The sequence below is a fragment of the Lithobates pipiens genome, unplaced genomic scaffold (assembly GCF_037356315.1).
Source record: "Lithobates pipiens isolate NorthernLeopardFrog02 unplaced genomic scaffold, aLitPip1_a1.2 Scaffold_8, whole genome shotgun sequence".
Taxonomy (NCBI): domain Eukaryota; kingdom Metazoa; phylum Chordata; class Amphibia; order Anura; family Ranidae; genus Lithobates; species Lithobates pipiens.
The window spans coordinates 495,691,956-495,712,620 of NW_027507903.1; the positions used below are offsets into that span (position 1 = coordinate 495,691,956).

The 20,665-nt window shown below is 43.0% G+C and overlaps 1 protein-coding gene across 2 annotated transcripts in view; it reads right to left on the reverse strand.

Annotated features, from left to right (window-relative positions):
* Window positions 1-20,665, reverse strand: part of SYN3 (synapsin III) — a 600,616-nt gene that overhangs the window by 419,092 nt on the left and 160,859 nt on the right. For both annotated transcript variants that reach the window (XM_077469161.1, XM_077469162.1), the window contains exon 3: window positions 9,071-9,128. In XM_077469161.1, coding sequence (XP_077325287.1) covers window positions 9,071-9,128 — 58 coding nt within the window. The remainder of the gene's footprint in view (window positions 1-9,070; window positions 9,129-20,665) is intronic.

The following is a 20,665-nucleotide window of genomic DNA, read 5'->3' on the forward strand; positions in this document are numbered from 1 at the left end:
TCAGCTATGAGGACAGATTAGAGGAACTGAATTTATTAACTCGTGATAAGAGGAGATTAAGGGGGGGGGGGGGATATGATCAACATGTACAAATATATAAGAGGTCCATATAGTGAACTTGGTGTTGAGTTATTCACTTTACAGTCAACAAAGAGGACAAGGGGGCACTCTTTACGTCTAGCGGAAAAGAGATTTCATCTCCAAATACAGAAAGGTTTCTTCACAGTAAGAGCTGTGAAAATGTGGAATAGACTCCCAGCAGAGTTCCCCTTAAAATCCATATCAGACAGAAAGGGCCTGGTATGGACTGGGGGGGAGTTTTTTAAACATTTTTCTATTGTCGGCATTCTTTTCCTTACATTCATCTGTCAATGGGGAAGCCAGCTCACAAATGATGAGTTATGGTTGTTAAGGACGTGGGCGACCGGCTTCCAGGCCCGCTGCTTAACAACCAGCAATCCGAATTCTCAATCATTCTGAAAAGTTGGATATCGTTATAAAATTAAAAAACAAAATACATTTTAACAAAACAAATTTTAACGAGAACTAAACTAATTCTGAAACCAAACAAAACAAATTCCATAACGAAATGAGATTAGTAACATAACAAAATGAGATTAGTAACATAACAAATCTATCTTAATTGAAACAAATGTTTCCGTTTTGCACATGTCCAATAGATACAATATGAAAAAAAGTGCTGATGTAAAGAAGTTTCTTTTTTTTGGATTTTCATGGGCCCCCCGGAGTGCTGGGCCCCTGTCGCAGTTGCCCATTCTGCCCTTAGTTTAATTTGCTACGGAGTGTGACTATTCTGAAATGATCTCTGCAGTCATTTTAAGAGGGAGCAGAGGCGTCCGAATTAGAGGGAGGTGGCAATCACTTTTTGTTATGGCCTTTATGCAGGGTGTCATGGATCTTAAAACCCAGATAATTTCTACAGTAAACAAGCCAGGAAAAAAAAAAAGATTTTAATCAGCTTGGTGCCAAGACAAATTCTTCCTGCCCCAAAGTACGTTGCTGGCAAGCGGGTCGTCCTCAGTGAATGGTGTCTGTAATTGGCAGGGGGAGAGCATCGAGACATTGTGCTCTCAGTCAATGCAACGATGCTTTTTGGCATGACAGCAGAATAGGGTCAGAAACCACTTTTTTTTCACACTGCTTTGAGAAGCGGCTTTGTGAGATGTGAACTTTTCCCACTGCCAGTGAGCGTGGGCTAGAAAAGAGATGATTGCTCACATTTCTCTCAGTCTTCCTGGGACCTTAACAGTTGGACTGTTTACTGGATATGACCTACAATTTTCATTTTTTTTTTTTTTTTGGACTTATGTATTTTAGATTTGGGGCCTATTCCCAACAGCAGGTGCACAACGCACTGCAGTGTTTTCTTTCATAAAACTTCTACCCATTGCTGCCGGCGGGAACCAGTCCCTTGGGCCATGACACTGGACGCCAGTAGGAGGGGCTCCCGTTCATTTGTTCACTGTGATTGCCCAAACAGTGAAGAGGTAATCTGGATCTTACAATTGTCACTAGCTGACCATGAGCTGTCAGTGATAGTTCGGTCACAGTCCTGGGCACCACGGAATAACACAGCAAAGTGTTCAAGCTGGGCGTTAAGCTTCACCCACTGTGCTGCTGCATATATGCATTATATTGTCATAAAAGGGGCTACATTTATTAAAAGTTTACCTTTAGTAAAAAAAAAAAGATAATAAATGCACATGATTTTTCAGCCCAAAGATGAGCATTTATTATATTTTTACACTGGAGCCTACAAAGCATTGCACCTGTGATCAGTGGGTGCGGGTGCAATGCCAACCTCCTGCAGACACTGCTGACAACACTCTGCCCGTACCTCTGTATGGACAGACACTTACTGAGCTGCAGGAAGTGTCAGTGAACTATAAGGACGCTGATGAGCGTGCTCATATTTCACCGCTAACTACAAAATATCTGCAATGTTGGCAGATAGCATTTGTAGTTCATTCATAGATTTCTGTGGTTGAATGATGCAGCTAGGCAACAGGTAAGAAAGATATGATTGTAAATCATTGATCGCATCTCTGTTTCCACCATGTAATCTGATAATCTGATCGATTAAAATACAATCTTATTAATAAACAATAGCATCTCAGTGCTCCCAATGCATGCAAAAAGTTCCTATAATTTTCCACAAAATGTATGGGCTCAAATCGAACTGCAAAGAATTGCATGCAATTTGCACAGGAATGCGGTGCAATTCCTTTACGAATTGTATGTGGTTTTCTGCACCACTCCTGTGTGAACCCAGGCTGAAGTCACTATGACAAGCGTGGGTTCATAAAGGAGCGGTGCGGGAAACCACATGCGATTCGAACATGAATCACATCACATTCCAGTTCAATTTGCAAGTGATTTATTGTAGTGCAATTTGAGCCCATTCATTTTGTATGGGCTCAAATTGCACCACAAAGGTATCTTTTTTTTCCGGTATCAAAGCATTTGCACGAGTACTCATGCAATTACTCGGTATCGGCACCAATACTGGTATCGGTGCATCCCTAGAAGTTATGGCTACCTGATTTTTTGCAGCTATGCTCTTTTTGATCAAATTGCACATTGACAATTACTTGAATAATAAAATTGAAGCATGGATGGCCTCCACTTTATAAAGGAGCAACAGAGACACCTTTGGACAGCAGTATTGTCAACCTGGGGAGAGGGTAGTGTTAGAAAAACAAGAACATTTAGATGGATTTGACCAACAAATACCAAAATTTCAGCTAATACTTTTTAAGCGTTACAACAGTTTTTTATTTCCTTTTTTGATAAAGATTTTATATAAATGAATAAAAGCTGATTATTACAAGCACCCCTGTCAGTGTTAAATGGTTTCTCTAAAACCTCTAACTGCCACATTCGCTTGGCTGTTACAGGAAGTTGCAGACTTACTGGCCGAAACACCAGGTGAAAATAGAAGAATAAAATGCCTAAAATAAGGAAACTAATGCAGCCACAACATTTAAAGTGATTGTAACGTCTCAAAGTTTTTCACTTTAATGCATTTTAAGCATTAAGGTGAAAAACCTTCTTTGCTGCAGCTGCCCCCCCAGACCCCGCTTTTTTTAAATCTGAGCCCGATCAGATCCAGCGATGAGCACGAGCCCAGCAATTCCAGCCACGGTCTCTCTCCTTATTGGACAGATTGATAGCAGCAGGAGCCATTGGCTCCCTAGAAGAGGAGGATAGGGCTGCTCTGTGCAAAACCCTTGCACAGAGCAGGTAAGTATAGACATGTTTGCAATTTAATTAGAAAAAACAAAACAAAAAACCTTTACAACCCTTTTAAGGACAGGTAAGCTGCAGCATATTACTTTTTTGATTTTTGATTTAAAAACATTTTAGGCCAAAAACTGCCCTGAAATTGTGCTGGGAGTTTTAAAATACTCTATATAAACAGCATGTTAAACAGCAGAAAATCACATAATAGTAATGGCCTGGATCTAAGTGGAACTAGGAGGAGGGCCAGCATGACTGGGCAGAAGAGTCGGAGGTTTAGTATGATGATTTTTTGAAAGAGGCAGCAAGCTTACCGGATTTGAGGGTCCAGGGTGTAGGGTGTCCAGTAAGGGGTAGAGAGGAGGGGGAAGCTTATCGGCGATCAGTCGGAGCTTGGGACACAGCAAACAGTTTTCTCCCACCCTCCCTCGTTTTTGTTTAGGTTGGTGGGAACCTACAGTTTTTTGTAGTTCTGAGTACGATAAATTGGGATGAGAGATTTGGTTACGTTTTTAGTCTATGTATGGGTTTAGGGGTTTGTTTAATTTTTTGTCATAGCAGCTGGCAGGAGGTCTATTGGGTCATTGAAGGCGGTGATGGTTCAAAATGGTGTAAATTATGGGTTGGGCCCATCTATGGTATGGGTGTCCCTTCCTGTTAATACGTTGGTAACATCTGGATTATAATTAGGTTGTATCCGATAGTAAGTAACTGGTTAATTAGTCCCCGGGGCGGTGTAAATGGCAGCTGGGGGCCTTTTATGGTGTGGTAGATACAACCGATTTCTCTGAATGATATCGCCCTTCAAAGATCTAAGCCCTTGTACACATGGTTGGACATTCCGGCGGGAAAATGTCCGATCGGACCGTGTTGTCGGATAATCCGACCGTGTGTGGGCTCGGAATATCTGACCAACAAAGTTTTAGAGCTGGGCTATAAAATTTTCCGACAACATAATCCGATCGGACTTTGTCCGATCATTTGTAGAGAATTCTGAATTGACAAAGTGCCACGCATGCTCAGATCAAATTCCTAGACCAAAGCTATTGGCTACTAGCCTGAACGTAGTCCCGTCGTAATGAAATAACGTCACCACGTTCTGAGCGATCGGATTTTCCGACAACTTTGTCCGATCGTGTGTATGCAACAGTTTTTGGACAAAATCCGTTGGACAAAATCCAACGGATTTGGTTGTCAGAATGTCCGACCGTGTGTACAGGGGCTTAGACCTGGCAGAATTAATCTGACTGTGTTATTGGTTATTCATTGATTGTATATATGCATTGAGATTGTTCTCTTTAATACTGTATTTTATTGTTTTTATAATAAAAAGGCTGCTATGGCCATTCGACTCCAAAAAAATAAGTAATATGTCGTCCGGTCATTTTGAAGTGGGAAAAAAGGGGGTTTATTGTTCCTTATTTTTACCTGAGCCTCGGCACTCTGCAGGTCCCTCAGTCACGACCTGTATCTGCTGAGGGATTTTTACTTGTGTTCGGCTAATTTTTCAGACAGTTCTGCAAGACAGCACAGCCAGGTCCTGTAAAACATGAGAACTCTCTAAGGAAGTCAGACAACACAGCTTAGACTGGGACCAGCCCCAGCCTGTGACTGGATGACTGACTATCAGGGGCACGTTAAGGAGATCATCACTCAGCTCTTGCGCCTGTCAGGAGGCTTCCATTTTTAGAGCCATACTAGCGCAGACTGTAGCCGCCCCCCCCCCCCCTCCCTTTTTTTTTTAAAGAAAAATCCCAAAAAACAAATAAAGTTCACTAATTATATCCTTATTCAGCCGCACTGATATATCAAATTAATGTGAGATATGTATGAACCTGCTATGACAAGGCCTTTAGTCATTGCACACATTTCTGGACACAATGCACCGTTCGGTGCTGGGAAACTTTCCTCTCCTTCTCCATTGTGTGTCTGAGTCTATCATTGGCATTGAGTTGGTGGTGTCTGATCCAACGAACACACTGGTTTCAATATTTCATTCCATTAGGAATATATGCACAATTTCAAAATATGTGCTATATAGAGGATAAGCTAGATAGAAAGGATGGACATATGAGCCTGGACAGGTTGGATATGACAGTTTCTACATTTCCAAGTTTGTCTGGAGCCTACCCTCAATTCAGATTTTAGAACCACAGCCAGTACCCTTTGTACACAGCAGGATTTGGAATAAACAACATGTTGCCCAACTTCAGCCCAAATGTTTATGCTAATAGAAAAGTTGCTATATTTAATTCCACTGGGTAGGCTCTTGGATCTCAAGGATAGAAGAGCACAAAAAAGCAAAACAAACCTCACAATCTTCTAACTAGGGAAGAGACTCAAGTTTACCAATACCATGTGTTTGCAGTGAATCCCTTGCATTTGTAAACTTTTAGATGCAAACTTTAGAGGTTTGCATCCACAGATAAGGAGAAACCTACTGTATAATGCAATGCATAAAACGCAGCGCATAGCACCTGTCCCTGGTCTGCTGAGTGGACTTATAGCAGCCATATTGTTAGCGTGTGTTAGAACTTTTAGGGAGAGCTGACAATGCTATGTAGGGAAAGATACAGTTTTTCTTTATTTTGGCATTGGTATATGTTCCCCATGGCATTGCCCAACTTCTTATACCTTTTGTTTGACAATAGGTGGTTTATTAGCCCTACTGTAGGGACCCCACCCTAAACTTGAAAGAGAAGTATAGGATTTTTCTTTTGGAATCATACCTACCTAGGTGGATGCGGCGTAGGTCCGATCCTTTAATATACATTGTCCTGTGCAATTTCAGGTAAATTTGAACTTTGTGCTAGGCTCTTCCTGGTGATTTACGGTGGTGTGTCATTTCTTTGTTTTTACCTCACTGCACAATTTGCACATCCTTTTTTTTTTTCCCTCGGGGTCACTATTCTGGTCTAATCTAAATCTTTTACTCATTTCCTCATTTTTTCTCTCTTTCTATTATTCAGCTAATTCAGCTCCCCTGATTTCACACTTCACCAACAACAGTCTTATGTGTTGCCACTCACCAGTTTCTTGGGTTCACTCCTATGATTGCTGTTTGGCAGAATAAACCCCATCCACAAGGGTTTTTCACCGTATTTCTATGGCCCATTTGCCAATCCTGGATGTCACCCCAGCTCCCGGGGGAGGCTACCATACCCCTCCCAGCACCTTCGATGTATACCAGTACTACCATTTACTATATACCGGTATATATATATATATATATATATATATATATATATATATATATATATATATATATTATTTGGCATCCATAGGTAAGAGTGGTTAGGACCATTGTTATGCTCCCCCTTTTTTCTATGTGTATAATCAATTATCATTGATTATTACTATAATATATGATCTATCACAGGTGTTTCCAATATACAGCTGCTCCTGATGAGTGGAGACAATCCACGAAACGCGTCAAGCTTTTTACCAGTGGATGCCATGCCCCAGTAGCCATGATTCTATTATGGGTTTGATCTACTTCAATCATTAATTCATTTTATTGGTTATTACTGTATACACACCTTGGAATGTACTGTCGGTTTACTGTCTACTTTACCATGTTTAATAATATCATCGTATCATGAATTCTATTGTGTTATGTGATAATTATACTATGTAATTCTGTATATTATATATTTTATTATTATTAATATACCCACTGTACTACCTCTTGATGTGTTTCCAATACATTAGTAATTTAATATATTATATTGATTGAATTAATTTACCCCAAGTATGTTGTTTCATATAAAGTCCCACTGCCTATTTTTGCCCCTTTCCCTTTTCTTTATCAAATATCGGGGATGGAGTCTTGTGTACTGGATGGTCACGGCTCATATAAAGTCCCAATTGCTTTTATTTTTTCTATAGGTCCGATGCTGCCTTTTTCCCCCGCCGGCTCTAAGGCTGAGAACCTTATGATCACTTGGTTCTCAGAGCTGAGAGCTGGTGACTCTGCTCTGCACCCCCCCCCCTCCCCCCGGGCTGTGGAGGGGGTGGGGGCGGGAGCAGCATTGACCCGGCTTGCTGAAAGGCTGAGCCGGGTACCAATCAAGACATGTGGATGGATCCCAACCATATGGTCGCAATCTTTCCCGAGCCTGTACCGTCTCTGTGACATCAGCCAACAGCGGGCTTCAGCCCACTGTCTACTGAAAATGGGTCACAGAAGTGCAGAACAAGCTTTGTTTGTACTTCTCCTTCAAGTGTGTCTAATCTCATCTTAGTGTTTGACGCTAGGCTGTAGTCAGTTTGAGCTTTGTCTATGTTATCTGGGTTTGATTGGTTTCTTCTAAAGCTGTCCATATATGAATCAAATTTGTCAGGTTCAGTGGGGACCAGACGAATTTTGATCAATGTATGGGCATTGCGGCTGTAAAGAAGTCAATCTACCGGTCAACTTATGTACAACCACTCTGCTGGAAAATTTCCTTTTGATTAGTAGTGCAGACTATAGCCTGCAGTGCTGATCAGTGTATTCTGACGTCAGGGAAATCTCCCCGCTGTCAGAATACAAAGACACAGCAGCAAGGAATCCCCCATCCACCTTGAATGTGTGGTTGGGGGAATCGGTCAGTTTTTTTTCGCTCAACTGACTGGTTGAATGAAAAAAATTGACCCATCAATCTCCAGTTTAAGCCCAAGGACAATGCTTTTGTCTGCTTCTGTTGAGTGTTCATCAGTAGACAGAGTGAGAAAATACAATGTATTGAGTTATTAATATTTATTCTGCCAGTCACTGAGGGCAGTTCACTAGTAGGAAGGTAGAAGAACCCAATACAAATCCAGCAGTTCTTTCAGGGGTCATTGCTACAGTACAAATAGCTAGAATTGAATAACAAGTTTACCCCCCTACAGATTTCAATGGTATTCACCACAAAGTTGACGAACTTTAAGCAAGATTCACAAAACTGTTCATGAGCTTGCAAATTTGCTCATCTTATTTCTAACCTTTCATCACTTTACGTAAAAAGCTGTTGTATCTAGCTTTGCCCCTTTGGAGAAACTTCTCATTGCTCCATGTCCCAGTAACCCCTTTACAGAAAATTGGGATGTAGGCAGGTGCAGTCTATTTTCTCCACTGCGGGTGGTGCTCGTCAGCAGCAAGAATGCAGATGAGGGAGAAAGTGGAGGGGAAACTAGTTCCTCTATGGTTTTCTCAGTCACTGGAAGGCAGCTATCTAATTGGATGCTGGCATCTCATGTGGCTTTAGCGGCCATCTTAGGTCAGGCAGAGTCAAATGAAGACCCTGGCTCTCAGGTTTGGCGCACATTCTTGAGAGTGGCAGTGTACCGACAGAATACCTGTTTGTCAAGGATAGTGCGCAGCATTAGAGAAAAGTTCTGATGGAGCAGGGAAAGTGCACAAACACACCATCCTTCCTGAAAGCCTCCCCATTTGGGTACGGACCGGCCAGACCATATTCCACTCCTCATGACAGATGCTGTTGGCCCCACTGAGTCTGCGAACAACTGTCTCATCGCTGTTATAACCTGTGAGTGTTCCCAGTTGTGTTGCCTTCCTGCTGGGTCTGTTGTGTATTGCTGGACTTCTGTTACAATCTATCCCTGTTACTGCACTTGGACTCTACCCGCCTCATCATGCTGCACATACCCACAGGGACACTAGTCCTTCTGAACCCACAAAAGTTTGGGTGGGGTTGGGCTTTAATATTTGTGTACTATTACTTGTATAAACGTTTCTTATAAATGAACTTGGTGTGTTTTACACATCTCTCGTCAAGTGTCTGAGCAAATTAGTGCAGCTGCTTGTGATCGGAGCAACACTCACCTGCTCCACCCGAATTTCATAATCCTTGTTCACTTTCTTGCTTCTGAAATACTTGGCCCTGGCGGGAAGGAAACGACAGATAAACATTAGCCTGGCTTCCTTGTCCTGTTGAAGTCATGTAACTTGCCAGCGCGGTGATAGATTACAGAGAAATGTTGTTATGTAACCGCAGGTTTAAAGGGACCAGTTTATATTCCACAACGTGCCTCTACATCAAATGTTAGGATAATGGCGGGGCAAATGTGACAGCTTGTTTCCTTCTCCCCATCATGCCAGCCTTTAAACTCTGCAGCTGGCTGTCTTTTAAAGTAAGAAATAACACTAATGGGAAAAGCCAAGAGAAAATGTTTTCTTCCATAAAACTATCACTCACTTTGCTAAAAGGTCTGGACTGTTTTCCTCTAGAATGTACATATTAATTCTTGGTTCTGCCAGATAAAAAAACTGACATTGTAACAAAGCAATTGAAAATATCATCTGTGTTATGTTTTGATGTAAAGGGCCCAGCCCTAACTTCTATCATGTTCTTGATTGCAACTTAGCATTGAGACAATGCCAAACTAATAAGACAACACATACTTCCTGATGACAGCAATCGTCAGCACCCAGGTTTGTGGGTTAGATCCCTTTCACACGGGCGGATCCCGGGAGGATACATTTTTGGACATCCGCTTGCTCAGCGGGGATCGCTCCATTGATCCCCACTGAGCCAGTGGATAACTGTACACTGTGCAGAAACTGACCGGTCAGATCTCTGTCTGTCCGTTTTCGTCCGATCCGCAGATGGATGGAAAAATAGGGTTTTCCTCCGTCATCAGTTTTGGAGCATAGCGGAGACTGATGTCATTGGATGTCCGCTATCTCATAGGGATAAATGTATGTCCGTTTTTCATCCGAAAATGGATGGATGAAAAATGGACATACGGTCCGCCCGTGTGAAAGGGGCCTAAGTCTTACAAACCCTCAGAGTCAATAAGAGAAAATTATTACTAGAAATAAGATGTGTCCGATTACTATGGGGGTACTTAGCTATGGGGGCTTCGGTTTGCATAAATGGACAATTAAATTATAGTAGGATTTTTTATTTTTTATTTTTTTCCAACAAGGTTTATTGAAGTATATTGAAGCATTACAATACAGAACGTATGGTAGTGAAGCATTCAACTGATACAATACAAAGAAGAACAGTTGTTACCTAATAATATAACACAAAAATCATATCATATGAGCCCATTTAGGCCTTTGCTTGTCCAACAATGCAGGGTTTGTATCTTCAGGATTCGTTGGGAAAAGTACAACGGGGTAACGAGCACAGAGAAGTAACCGTGAAACTTTGTATAGGGTGTTAAGTTAACCTTTGGATGTAGGGTGGGAGCAATTGCTTGCCTAAAGGTTGCAGGGGCAGCCCTGTTGTTTTCCTAGGGATAGTTGTGTGGTTGCAGTACAAATTGGGGTTAGGCAATCGCTGTGCCTGGATTGGGGTCCGCTGTGGTTCGTGTACTTTGCCGTTTTCTACGTTCAAAGATATGTAGGGCGGTGGTTGGTTCCTGGAGACAGGGTAAGAGATTTGATAGAGGAAGCGATAGCAGTGAAGGCCATGGATCTTGGTAGGCTATACTGCTGTTTGTGTTAGGCGTGTGGGAAATGTGACACTGACGATATGGGATAGAGGGGGGGGGGGAGTTCCCTGAGTTGGGGTCTGATAAGGTTGTTAGGAGTTAACCTAGTAGGAGCTCACATTCTTCTGAGGTATTGAAGTGGCGCCAGCACGACCATGTTTTCCAATATTTGGTAGGAGTGTCATGTGACTGATGGAACAGTTCTTCCATTTCCGCCACTCTTGATACACGGTGGATCCAGTCCGCTATGGTGGGCGGTTTGGTCGATTTCCAGAGTGGAGGGATGCACATTTTTGCCACGTTTATTAGATGAAGGGTTAGAGATCGAAGGTATTGTCTGGTAGGAATAGTTGTGTGATATAGTAACATTTGTACGGGCAAATATTCTAAGTGGTGGGTAGTGATTTTTGTGACTAGGCAATGGATTTCTTTCCAAAAGGGTTGGATAAGGGGGCAGGACCACCAGATGTGGAGCATGGTACCTTCCCCCTCAGAACATCTCCAGCACGTGGATGGTATGTCAGGGGAGATTTTGTGCAGTTTGGTAGGGGTTTTGTACCACTTGGTAAGTATCTTGAACCCATTTTCCTGCGCAGATATGTTAATCGACCCCTTATGAATGTGGGTATGGATGGTTTCCCGTTCTTCTTCGGTGAGAGTCAGTGCTAGGTCTCTTTCCCAGCTGAGGGAAGCTATGTTGGATTTTGGATTGTGGCTTGCGAAGAGGAGAGACGATTTTTCAGATATTATGTGTCTTTGTGGTTCCGCTTTTGCACAAATGTTTTCAAATGGCTTGGTTTGTCTGGAATAATCATGGAGGGAGTGTGGGGAGGTTAGAAAGTGCCGGATCTGGAAGTAGGTCCATCGCGGGAATGACTGGCCTGTCCTATGTGTGGGCAGGTTCGACAAGGGAAGGAAGGTGCCATCCGAAAATAATTGGTTTGCACGAATATCAGTGGTGGGCCAGATTCCTGCCAAGAACGTGGCGGTTTGGTCCACTGTAAATTCTGGATTTAGGCGAATTGGGGTCAGTGGGCTAGGATTTTTAACCAGATTGCATAATAATGCAATGTCTAGGGCACAGCACTTGGAAGTCCCATAAGAGCATTCCCAGGGTACACCACAATCAAGCAGATTAGAAATTCTTACCCAATTGCTTTTTCTTTCCCCAGTTACTGGATTGTCATTTATGGCTCCTGAAACTGTCTATGGTCAGTTTAGAGCAGGGGTCTCCAAACTTTCTAAACAAAGGGCCAGTTTACTGTCCTTCAGACTTTAGGGGGACCGGAGTAGGGCCATTGGGAGTAGAAAATGTGCAGGTGTCCAGTGGGAGTAAACAATACCATATCTTTGATGTCATTGGGAGGACTAATGCCCCATCGTTGGTGTCAAAGGAAGGTATTGTGCCCTTGATGGTGTCAGTTGGAGGAATAGTGCCCCATTGTTGGTGTAAGTAACAAGAATGATTCCCCATTGTTGGTGTCAGTAGATGGAATAGTGCCCCAAGGGCTGGTCAAAAGCAAGTAAAGCACCAGTTTGGAGGCCCTGGTCTAGAGTATACATTTACCTATGCTCCTTATTTCCTGGATAGAACAGCAGGGGGAAAAATGAATGGTGAGTATGTGCTGCTAGAGAGAGAGAAGGGAAATAAAAGAAAAAAACTGCATAACACAAGAATGCAGAATGGCTGGCCCTCTATGTTCAGAATGCATCAGACTGGCTGCTCAGCAATGGACCTGGAAGAAGGTGTTCACTGGAGTAGTGGTCTCAAATTCAAAAAAGTAAAAACACACAAAACACACACAGCACTGTAATCTTACAGATTACAGTGCTGTATTAAAAAATACACACCCCCTTTGTCCCTAGTGGTCTGTGCAGTGCCCTGCATGCACTTTTATATTATAAATACTGTTTTTTACTGCCTGGAATTTGGAGATTGTCCATAGCAACCAAAAAGTGTAAATTTTTCAGTGTTTTTGGATTTGATTACATTATTGAATAATTTTTATTATTCTTTATTATATTATAAACTTTATCATACCCGGGATGTCTGCTAGACTCTGGATTGAACAGATTTAAGAGCGTTATTCCTAAGAATTACAGGACTACAAAATAAAAGCCAGATTTCCATGCAAAATAATTGTACCACTTTCAGCACCTAATTGCAGACTGAAGCATACCGCCAGGGAGGTTAAGATAACGATCAGGGAATAGGAGGGAGGAGATGGGAGCAAGTGGTAAATAAAAAAGAGGTGGAGGGATGGGGAGAGTATTTCTGGAGATTTAAGGTATATGAATGTTGAATATGTGAAAGTCATATTATATTTGGTACATGGAGAATAAAAAAAAAATGTACTAGATATACCATGGCCTGGATAAATGAGAACCTTCACCGATACATCGATACAAAGAAGGATTGATTTGATATTAGGGGATCAGCTAAGTGGAAAGGTGGCAGCTTTTTAAAAAATAAATAAATAAATAATCCCATTCAGGTTTTTTTTTTGTGATTGTGTCCCCATTGGGAGGATTTCACTTTGCTTCCTTTCTCATAGCCAAAACAGTCAACAGAAATAATTGGAAGGTTTTTCCCTCCATGCCTGTTCTGCTAACAACCCAGAATTTGGGATTTTCTTTCACTTTCTTTCTGAATGATAATGGTAAACAGGATAAATAAAAAAGGTGAATATCCCTAATGGGTGCACAGACAGCAAGAAAACCTGACAGGGGTTCTAATTCCCTCTCCACAAAACTAGAAAAACATTTTTGCCTTTAGTTATACTTTTGGTCTCTGATGATAACCTCGCATTGGAATAAGAGAAGCAAAAATAAACAATTTCTAGACATAGACATACCTTTAACAAAGATAAACATTCAATAAAAGATTCATTAAAAATATTTATGGTATAAGTAAATCTATAGTTAGTGTTTATCCTTTTCAATAGGGAATAGGCTAAGAGTTCTATATTCATATACATGCGTACACTTTTACTGTCTGAGAACTGCCTGTCTGTTGGCCATCTCTTTCCACAACTTCCTGGATTCCCTGCATGCTTTGCAGCTTCCCCTCTGCTGTATTTATTCAATTTCTGAGGACTACATATCCCATGGTACCTTGCTGCCTGCAAACTGTGAAACCAAGTCCAATGTTCCAGGAGGTGGGGAGAGGCACTGTGGCAAACATGGCAGGATGTGATGTTGCACCTGGGGTGAGCTGTTTTCTATGGTGACGCGTTTTAGAACTCCTATTGGTTCACCATAGTGTCACCATAGCAACCAGCCCGCCCCAGGTGCGACATAAGATCCTGCCTTGTGCCCCACAGTGACTCTCCCCACCTCCTGGAACACTGGACTTTGGCCCACCCATGTTGTTTCTTCACGAGCGAGTGCCATGACCGGTGGCTCCCGCACACATGTGCACAAGTGGCGTCACGTGGCTTCAGCTAGTCACAGAGCCTGAGTCAGTGGCCCCCAGAAGGAAGAGGGGCAAAGATGAATGCAGCCAACAGCTGGGACGGCGTGGGCTTCGTTTTGCAGGTAAGTGTCACATAATGTGCTAGTATGCGACGCAAACTAGCACATTATGCATTTACTTTGCAGGGTAAAAGAAAGGAAGTAAAACCCATCGGGGTTTACTTCCTCTTTAACCCCCCTAGCGGTAATCCCGAGTCTGGCTCGGGGTATGAAAATACTGATAGGAGCGGTAACCCAGAGCCAGACTCGGGATGGCTTCGCTCGATGCAGGGAAGGGCCCAGGGAGAGTTACTAACCTTGTCCCCTGGATCCAGCGATGTCCGCCGTGCTGTGTGATCGAGCTGTCCTCCGCTCAATTCACAGTGCCGAATGCCGCCGAGCTCCGTTCCCTGCGGCGTTACGGTGCACGGGAGCGGAGAACGGCGGCAAATTCAAAAAAGTAAAAACACACAAAACACACACAGCACTGTAATCTTACAGATTACAGTGCTGTATTAAAAAATACACACCCCCTTTGTCCCTAGTGGTCTGTGCAGTGCCCTGCATGCACTTTTATATTATAAATACTGTTTTTTACTGCCTGGAATTTGGAGATTGTCCATAGCAACCAAAAAGTGTAAATTTTTCAGTGTTTTTGGATTTGATTACATTATTGAATAATTTTTATTATTCTTTATTATATTATAAACTTTATCATACCCGGGATGTCTGCTAGACTCTGGATTGAACAGATTTAAGAGCGTTATTCCTAAGAATTACAGGACTACAAAATAAAAGCCAGATTTCCATGCAAAATAATTGTACCACTTTCAGCACCTAATTGCAGACTGAAGCATACCGCCAGGGAGGTTAAGATAACGATCAGGGAATAGGAGGGAGGAGATGGGAGCAAGTGGTAAATAAAAAAGAGGTGGAGGGATGGGGAGAGTATTTCTGGAGATTTAAGGTATATGAATGTTGAATATGTGAAAGTCATATTATATTTGGTACATGGAGAATAAAAAAAAAATGTACTAGATATACCATGGCCTGGATAAATGAGAACCTTCACCGATACATCGATACAAAGAAGGATTGATTTGATATTAGGGGATCAGCTAAGTGGAAAGGTGGCAGCTTTTTAAAAAATAAATAAATAAATAATCCCATTCAGGTTTTTTTTTTGTGATTGTGTCCCCATTGGGAGGATTTCACTTTGCTTCCTTTCTCATAGCCAAAACAGTCAACAGAAATAATTGGAAGGTTTTTCCCTCCATGCCTGTTCTGCTAACAACCCAGAATTTGGGATTTTCTTTCACTTTCTTTCTGAATGATAATGGTAAACAGGATAAATAAAAAAGGTGAATATCCCTAATGGGTGCACAGACAGCAAGAAAACCTGACAGGGGTTCTAATTCCCTCTCCACAAAACTAGAAAAACATTTTTGCCTTTAGTTATACTTTTGGTCTCTGATGATAACCTCGCATTGGAATAAGAGAAGCAAAAATAAACAATTTCTAGACATAGACATACCTTTAACAAAGATAAACATTCAATAAAAGATTCATTAAAAATATTTATGGTATAAGTAAATCTATAGTTAGTGTTTATCCTTTTCAATAGGGAATAGGCTAAGAGTTCTATATTCATATACATGCGTACACTTTTACTCTAACATCAGCATTGTAATAACAGTAAAAATATTGGATGTAATTAAAAATCCAATATACAGTAACCTTACTTACAAAAAGAAAACTCTCCTTTCCTGTTATGAGAACTGCCTGTCTGTTGGCCATCTCTTTCCACAACTTCCTGGATTCCCTGCATGCTTTGCAGCTTCCCCTCTGCTGTATTTATTCAATTTCTGAGGACTACATATCCCATGGTACCTTGCTGCCTGCAAACTGTGATTCTTGTACTGACTCCGCCCCCTGAAACCCATCCTCTCAGCACCTCTGTAATTCAGAAGGCAGACCCCATGAAATATGTGGCACAGCAGTGCTACCCACAGAGCATAGTAACTACAGGCCACAGAATTCAAGGAAGTAAATGCATGGGGATCTTCACAAAGTTTGTTTAGAAACTCCAAAGTCATTCAGATTAATAGGGGTAAGCTAGAAATAATTGAAATACAATGTGGAGATGAATATATGATTTTACATTTTGACCATAGATATGCTTTATCCTCCCTGGTGGTATGATAATGTCAGATTTTTAAATCTCAAAGTGATACATTGTTTTGCATAGTTTTGGCGTTTTATATTGAAGGCCTGTAATTCTTAGTAATAACACTTAAAGAGGTGTTTCAGCAAAAAAAAAAATAATTAAAAGCCAGAAGCTACACATACTGCAGCGCTGGCTTTTAACAATAGGACACTTACCTGTCCTGGAGTCCAGCAATGTCGGCATTGCAGCTGATGTTTCCATCAGCTGTCGGGTGCTGCCGCCATCATTGCGGATAAGGGTACCCGGCAGTGTAGCTTTACGGCTTCATGCCGGGAATCCTATTGTGCATGCGTGAGGCCCCGCTCCTCTCTCTTACTGGCCCTGCCACAGGGAGAGGAGCAGGGAGCCCTGCATGGGGCATACCAAGGGGTCAGCAAGACCGGCACCTGCCAGGAGCGCGGGGGGGGGGGGGGGGCGCAAATCGAAATCCTGCACCAGTTTGTATGTCACTTCTCTAAATTTCAATTAACTCCTGTGTCCCCTGTGAATGCAATTCGGCCGCCATGTTGAGCCCTGTGATTGGGCAGATGTGGTGGTCATGTGCTGTGGCCTGCGGCAGGGCTGGCCAGTCCTTGAACGTGGGCAGCTCATGCGTGAAGGCTGCTCTGCCTCCTGGAGTGCCACCCATGCTTGTATCTGTAACCCACCACCATCTCCTCCACTCTTCGCCCTGAGTCACCGCGCCGGATCTGGAAGTGGGACTTATCTGGGACAGGGATTGGGAAATCATTCCCTGTCAGCAGTGTGGCAAGTGAGGCAGGTAGGATTTTTTTTTATCACCGAGGCAGCTGGAGTCTTGAAGTGATGCATGGCAGCTAATGGTCAAGAGCTGTTGCCACTAAAAACTGTAAAGGGCTTCTCTGATCCTCACAATTCTCCCAATATGTACCCGTTCTGTAAAAGATTCAATTCCAAGTGGTATAGAACCCCTGTAAGTTCCAGCTCCATTTCCTTGCCCACTCAAAAAAGTTATCCCTACTAGCAATGATAATGGGAAAGATCTGCCCATCAATCCACATGTGAATAGCTGCTGACGCATCTCCTCCCAGCTTGAGTGGCAGCCATTCCTTCCCATTAACATTGCTTCCTAAAGGGAGAGAAAAACTTAATTCTGCTCCCACCTGTACACAGAACAGCTGCTGACATGCCCCCTTGAATGGCATTAGGTCGGTTGCATTCATGGCGATACGGTGGGTGCTGCATTCACGGCGATACAGTGGGTGCTGCATTCATGGTGATACGGTGAGTATGCAGAAAATTAAAAATTAAAGGAAATTGATGTATAAAAACAAACAACTGAAATTCTAACTCTTTAATGAAAGGGGGTGCCGGGGGGGGGGGGGGGGGGGGCGCCGATACAGATTCTCGCCAAGGGTGCTGGAGACCCTAGGTACACCCCTGCCCCCCTTCTCCCCTAAAGGTGCCAATTGTGGCACCAGAGGGGGTGAGAAGATAAATGAGCAAAAGTTAAATTTTTGGGTGGAACTATGTTAAATCTGTCCAAACAAGAGTCTAGTAGATGTCCCGGGTATGATAAAGTTTGAAACGCAAAATCATAAATTCTAATATAATAAATAACTATAAATAATTATAAAAAATAATAATAATAAAATTAATATCCTCATGATTCACTATTGGTCAATTCTGCAAGTGTTCTAATTTACCATTGCTGTTTTCTAGCTGGTCCAAAACCGCTTTTGACCAGCTTTTGAGGAACACTTTTTGGTTGCCATGGACAATCTCAAGTTTCCAGGCAGAAAGAACAGTATATATATAATATATAAGTGCAGGCAGGACATTGGACAAACCACTAGGGACAAAAGGGATGTGAAATGATTTGCTACATTAATGTAATCTGTAAGATGACAGTGTACTGTACATGTTATGTTTTGTGTACTTTTTGAATTTGCTTCTGGGCTCCGCCCCCATACGTCCCAACGCTCGCAGGGAATGGAGCCTGGAACACAGAGCATCAGGCGGAGGACAGAGCCCGCAGACACAGCAGGGTGACATCGCAGGATCCTGGGGACAAGGTAAGTACACTGTACCAGGATCCTGAGATGCAATGTGGCTCGGGGTTACCGCTAATAGTACTGAAATTTAACCCGGAGCCACACTCGGAAATACCGCCAGGGAAGTTAAAGGGGTTGTAAAGGCAGAAGGTTTTTTTTATCTTAATACATTCTATGCATTAAGATAAAAAGCCTTCTGTGTGCAGCAGCCCCACTCAACCCCCCCCCCCCCCCCCAATACTTACCTGAAGTCCCTCTCTGTCCAGCGATGTCCACAAGTGTTTCAGCCATCTGAGGTTATCCTTCCTGAGGCTGAGACACGACAGTGGCGCTGCCAATCAAAGTCAGCTAGGCAATGAGGGGAGAGAGGGGGCGGGGCCAGGTCTGAGCTCTGTGTCTGAATGGACACAGGGAGCTGTGATTCGGCTCGGGTGCCCCAAAGCAAGCTGCTTGCTCCCACTTCCTGCCACCCGGCCATTCACAAAGCGCAGCATGCTTCATGCCTGCACAGTAGGGAAATCAGCTGTAAAGCCGCAAGGCTTCACTGCCAGCTTTCCTTACTCAAAATGGTGGCTGCACCTGAGAGCTGATTGAAAAAAATGGCTCGAGTGAACACAACGCTGGATTCGTGGACAGGTAAGTGTCCTAATAATAAAAGTCAGCAGCTACAGTGTTTCAGACAGAGCCTGGAGCTCTTCTTTAAAGTAGTTCTAAAGGCTCAAGGTCTTTTACCTTCATGCATTTTATGCATGAAGGTAAAAAACCTTTGTGCAGCAGCTCCCCCCTAATACTTACCTGAGCCCCATCTCGATCCAGCGATGTGAAGAGACTCAGCTCTCCAAGGACTCTCCCTCCTCATTGGCTGAGACAGCAGCTGCTGTCAATCACAGCCAGTGAGCCAATGAGAAGAGAGGGGGCAGGGCCAAGTGGTGGTTCTGTGTATAAATGGACACGCTGTGGCTCAGGAACAAGCCTGCTTGGGTGCCCCCATTGCAAGCTGCTGGAAGCACTCTGCAGGAGGGAGGGGCCAAGAGGGACCCGAGAAGAGGAGGACTGGGGCTGTTCTGTGCAAAATCACTGCGCAGAGCAGTTAAGTATGACATGTTTATTATTATTATAATTTTTTTTTTTTTTTTAAAGAATCCTTTTATATCACTTTAATGATGTATGAATGATCATATAAAACTATTTGTTTTTTATATCTGCCTGAACTTCAGCTTTAAGCTGGTCACATTCCCGCATATAATTAGAAGGAAAACACAAAAACGTGTATTTCCTTTAAATCAAATGTTTTTTCATATAAAATCCCTGAATGGAGATGTCTGTGGTACATGAGATGGATTTCGCTCTGGTGCAACTAACAAAAAAGAAAATCCCCCATGGGAATAAATAAGATTCTTTTCCTTTTGTACATGGACTTTTTTTGGCCGGGGATTGTATGATCCCTCAGTGTGGAGACTGCTGTGTATGTAGATCATGTCCGGCCGCCTCACCAAGCCCCGTTTGTGGGAACGATTCGGAGATACAACACGTCTGGCTGATGTCTGCATTGCAATAATGACCGGGGACAGAGAAGAGTGTCACCCACTGCGAGCATCCCCCCGGTATCAGCAGCCGGAGGATCCGGGGGGACAAGGCCCTACTGTATGAGGGCTTTGTGTGCAGATAAAGGGTGTCAGACATCAGCGAGAGGCGCAGTGCCTGGGAGATGGCGAGCAAAGATGGAAGAATGTTCTGCAGCCATCTCGGCCGCTCTGTAGGTCAGAGGCATTGCATAGCGACACCGTTCATAACAGATTCAGCCTTTCTTCTCATCTGTGGTTGCTAAAGATCACCGAGCAGTGTTGTTTACATCACAAACAAATCCTAATCCTAGATCTCCACATTATCTGTTACAATTGTAAAACGTGAGAGGAGCTTATTTCAAATTTCACATCCAAAAAAGGGACGACTTTTCGCAGCCAGAGAGGCGGCCTTGGCAAAAGTCACAGGTTTTGGCGCAGTTACAGAAGCTTACCTTGGTCAGTATCAGCAAACAAAGGATGTTTCAAAAATACAGTAAGGGCCCTTGTCCGGCAGCTGTCCAATCAGGTCCTCCTGTCAGTTTTTCAGGTGTTCTGATTGGACCCTGCAGTCTCCTCTATAGAATGGCGGATGTCCGTGATCCAATCCTGTCCACCAAAAACAGGCGGATGGCGGTCTTATTTTCCATCTGTCTGGCAGATCAGATAGGATCAAAAGAGGAGAGCGGGACTGTGTCCGTGTCTGCTCTGCACAGTGAAGG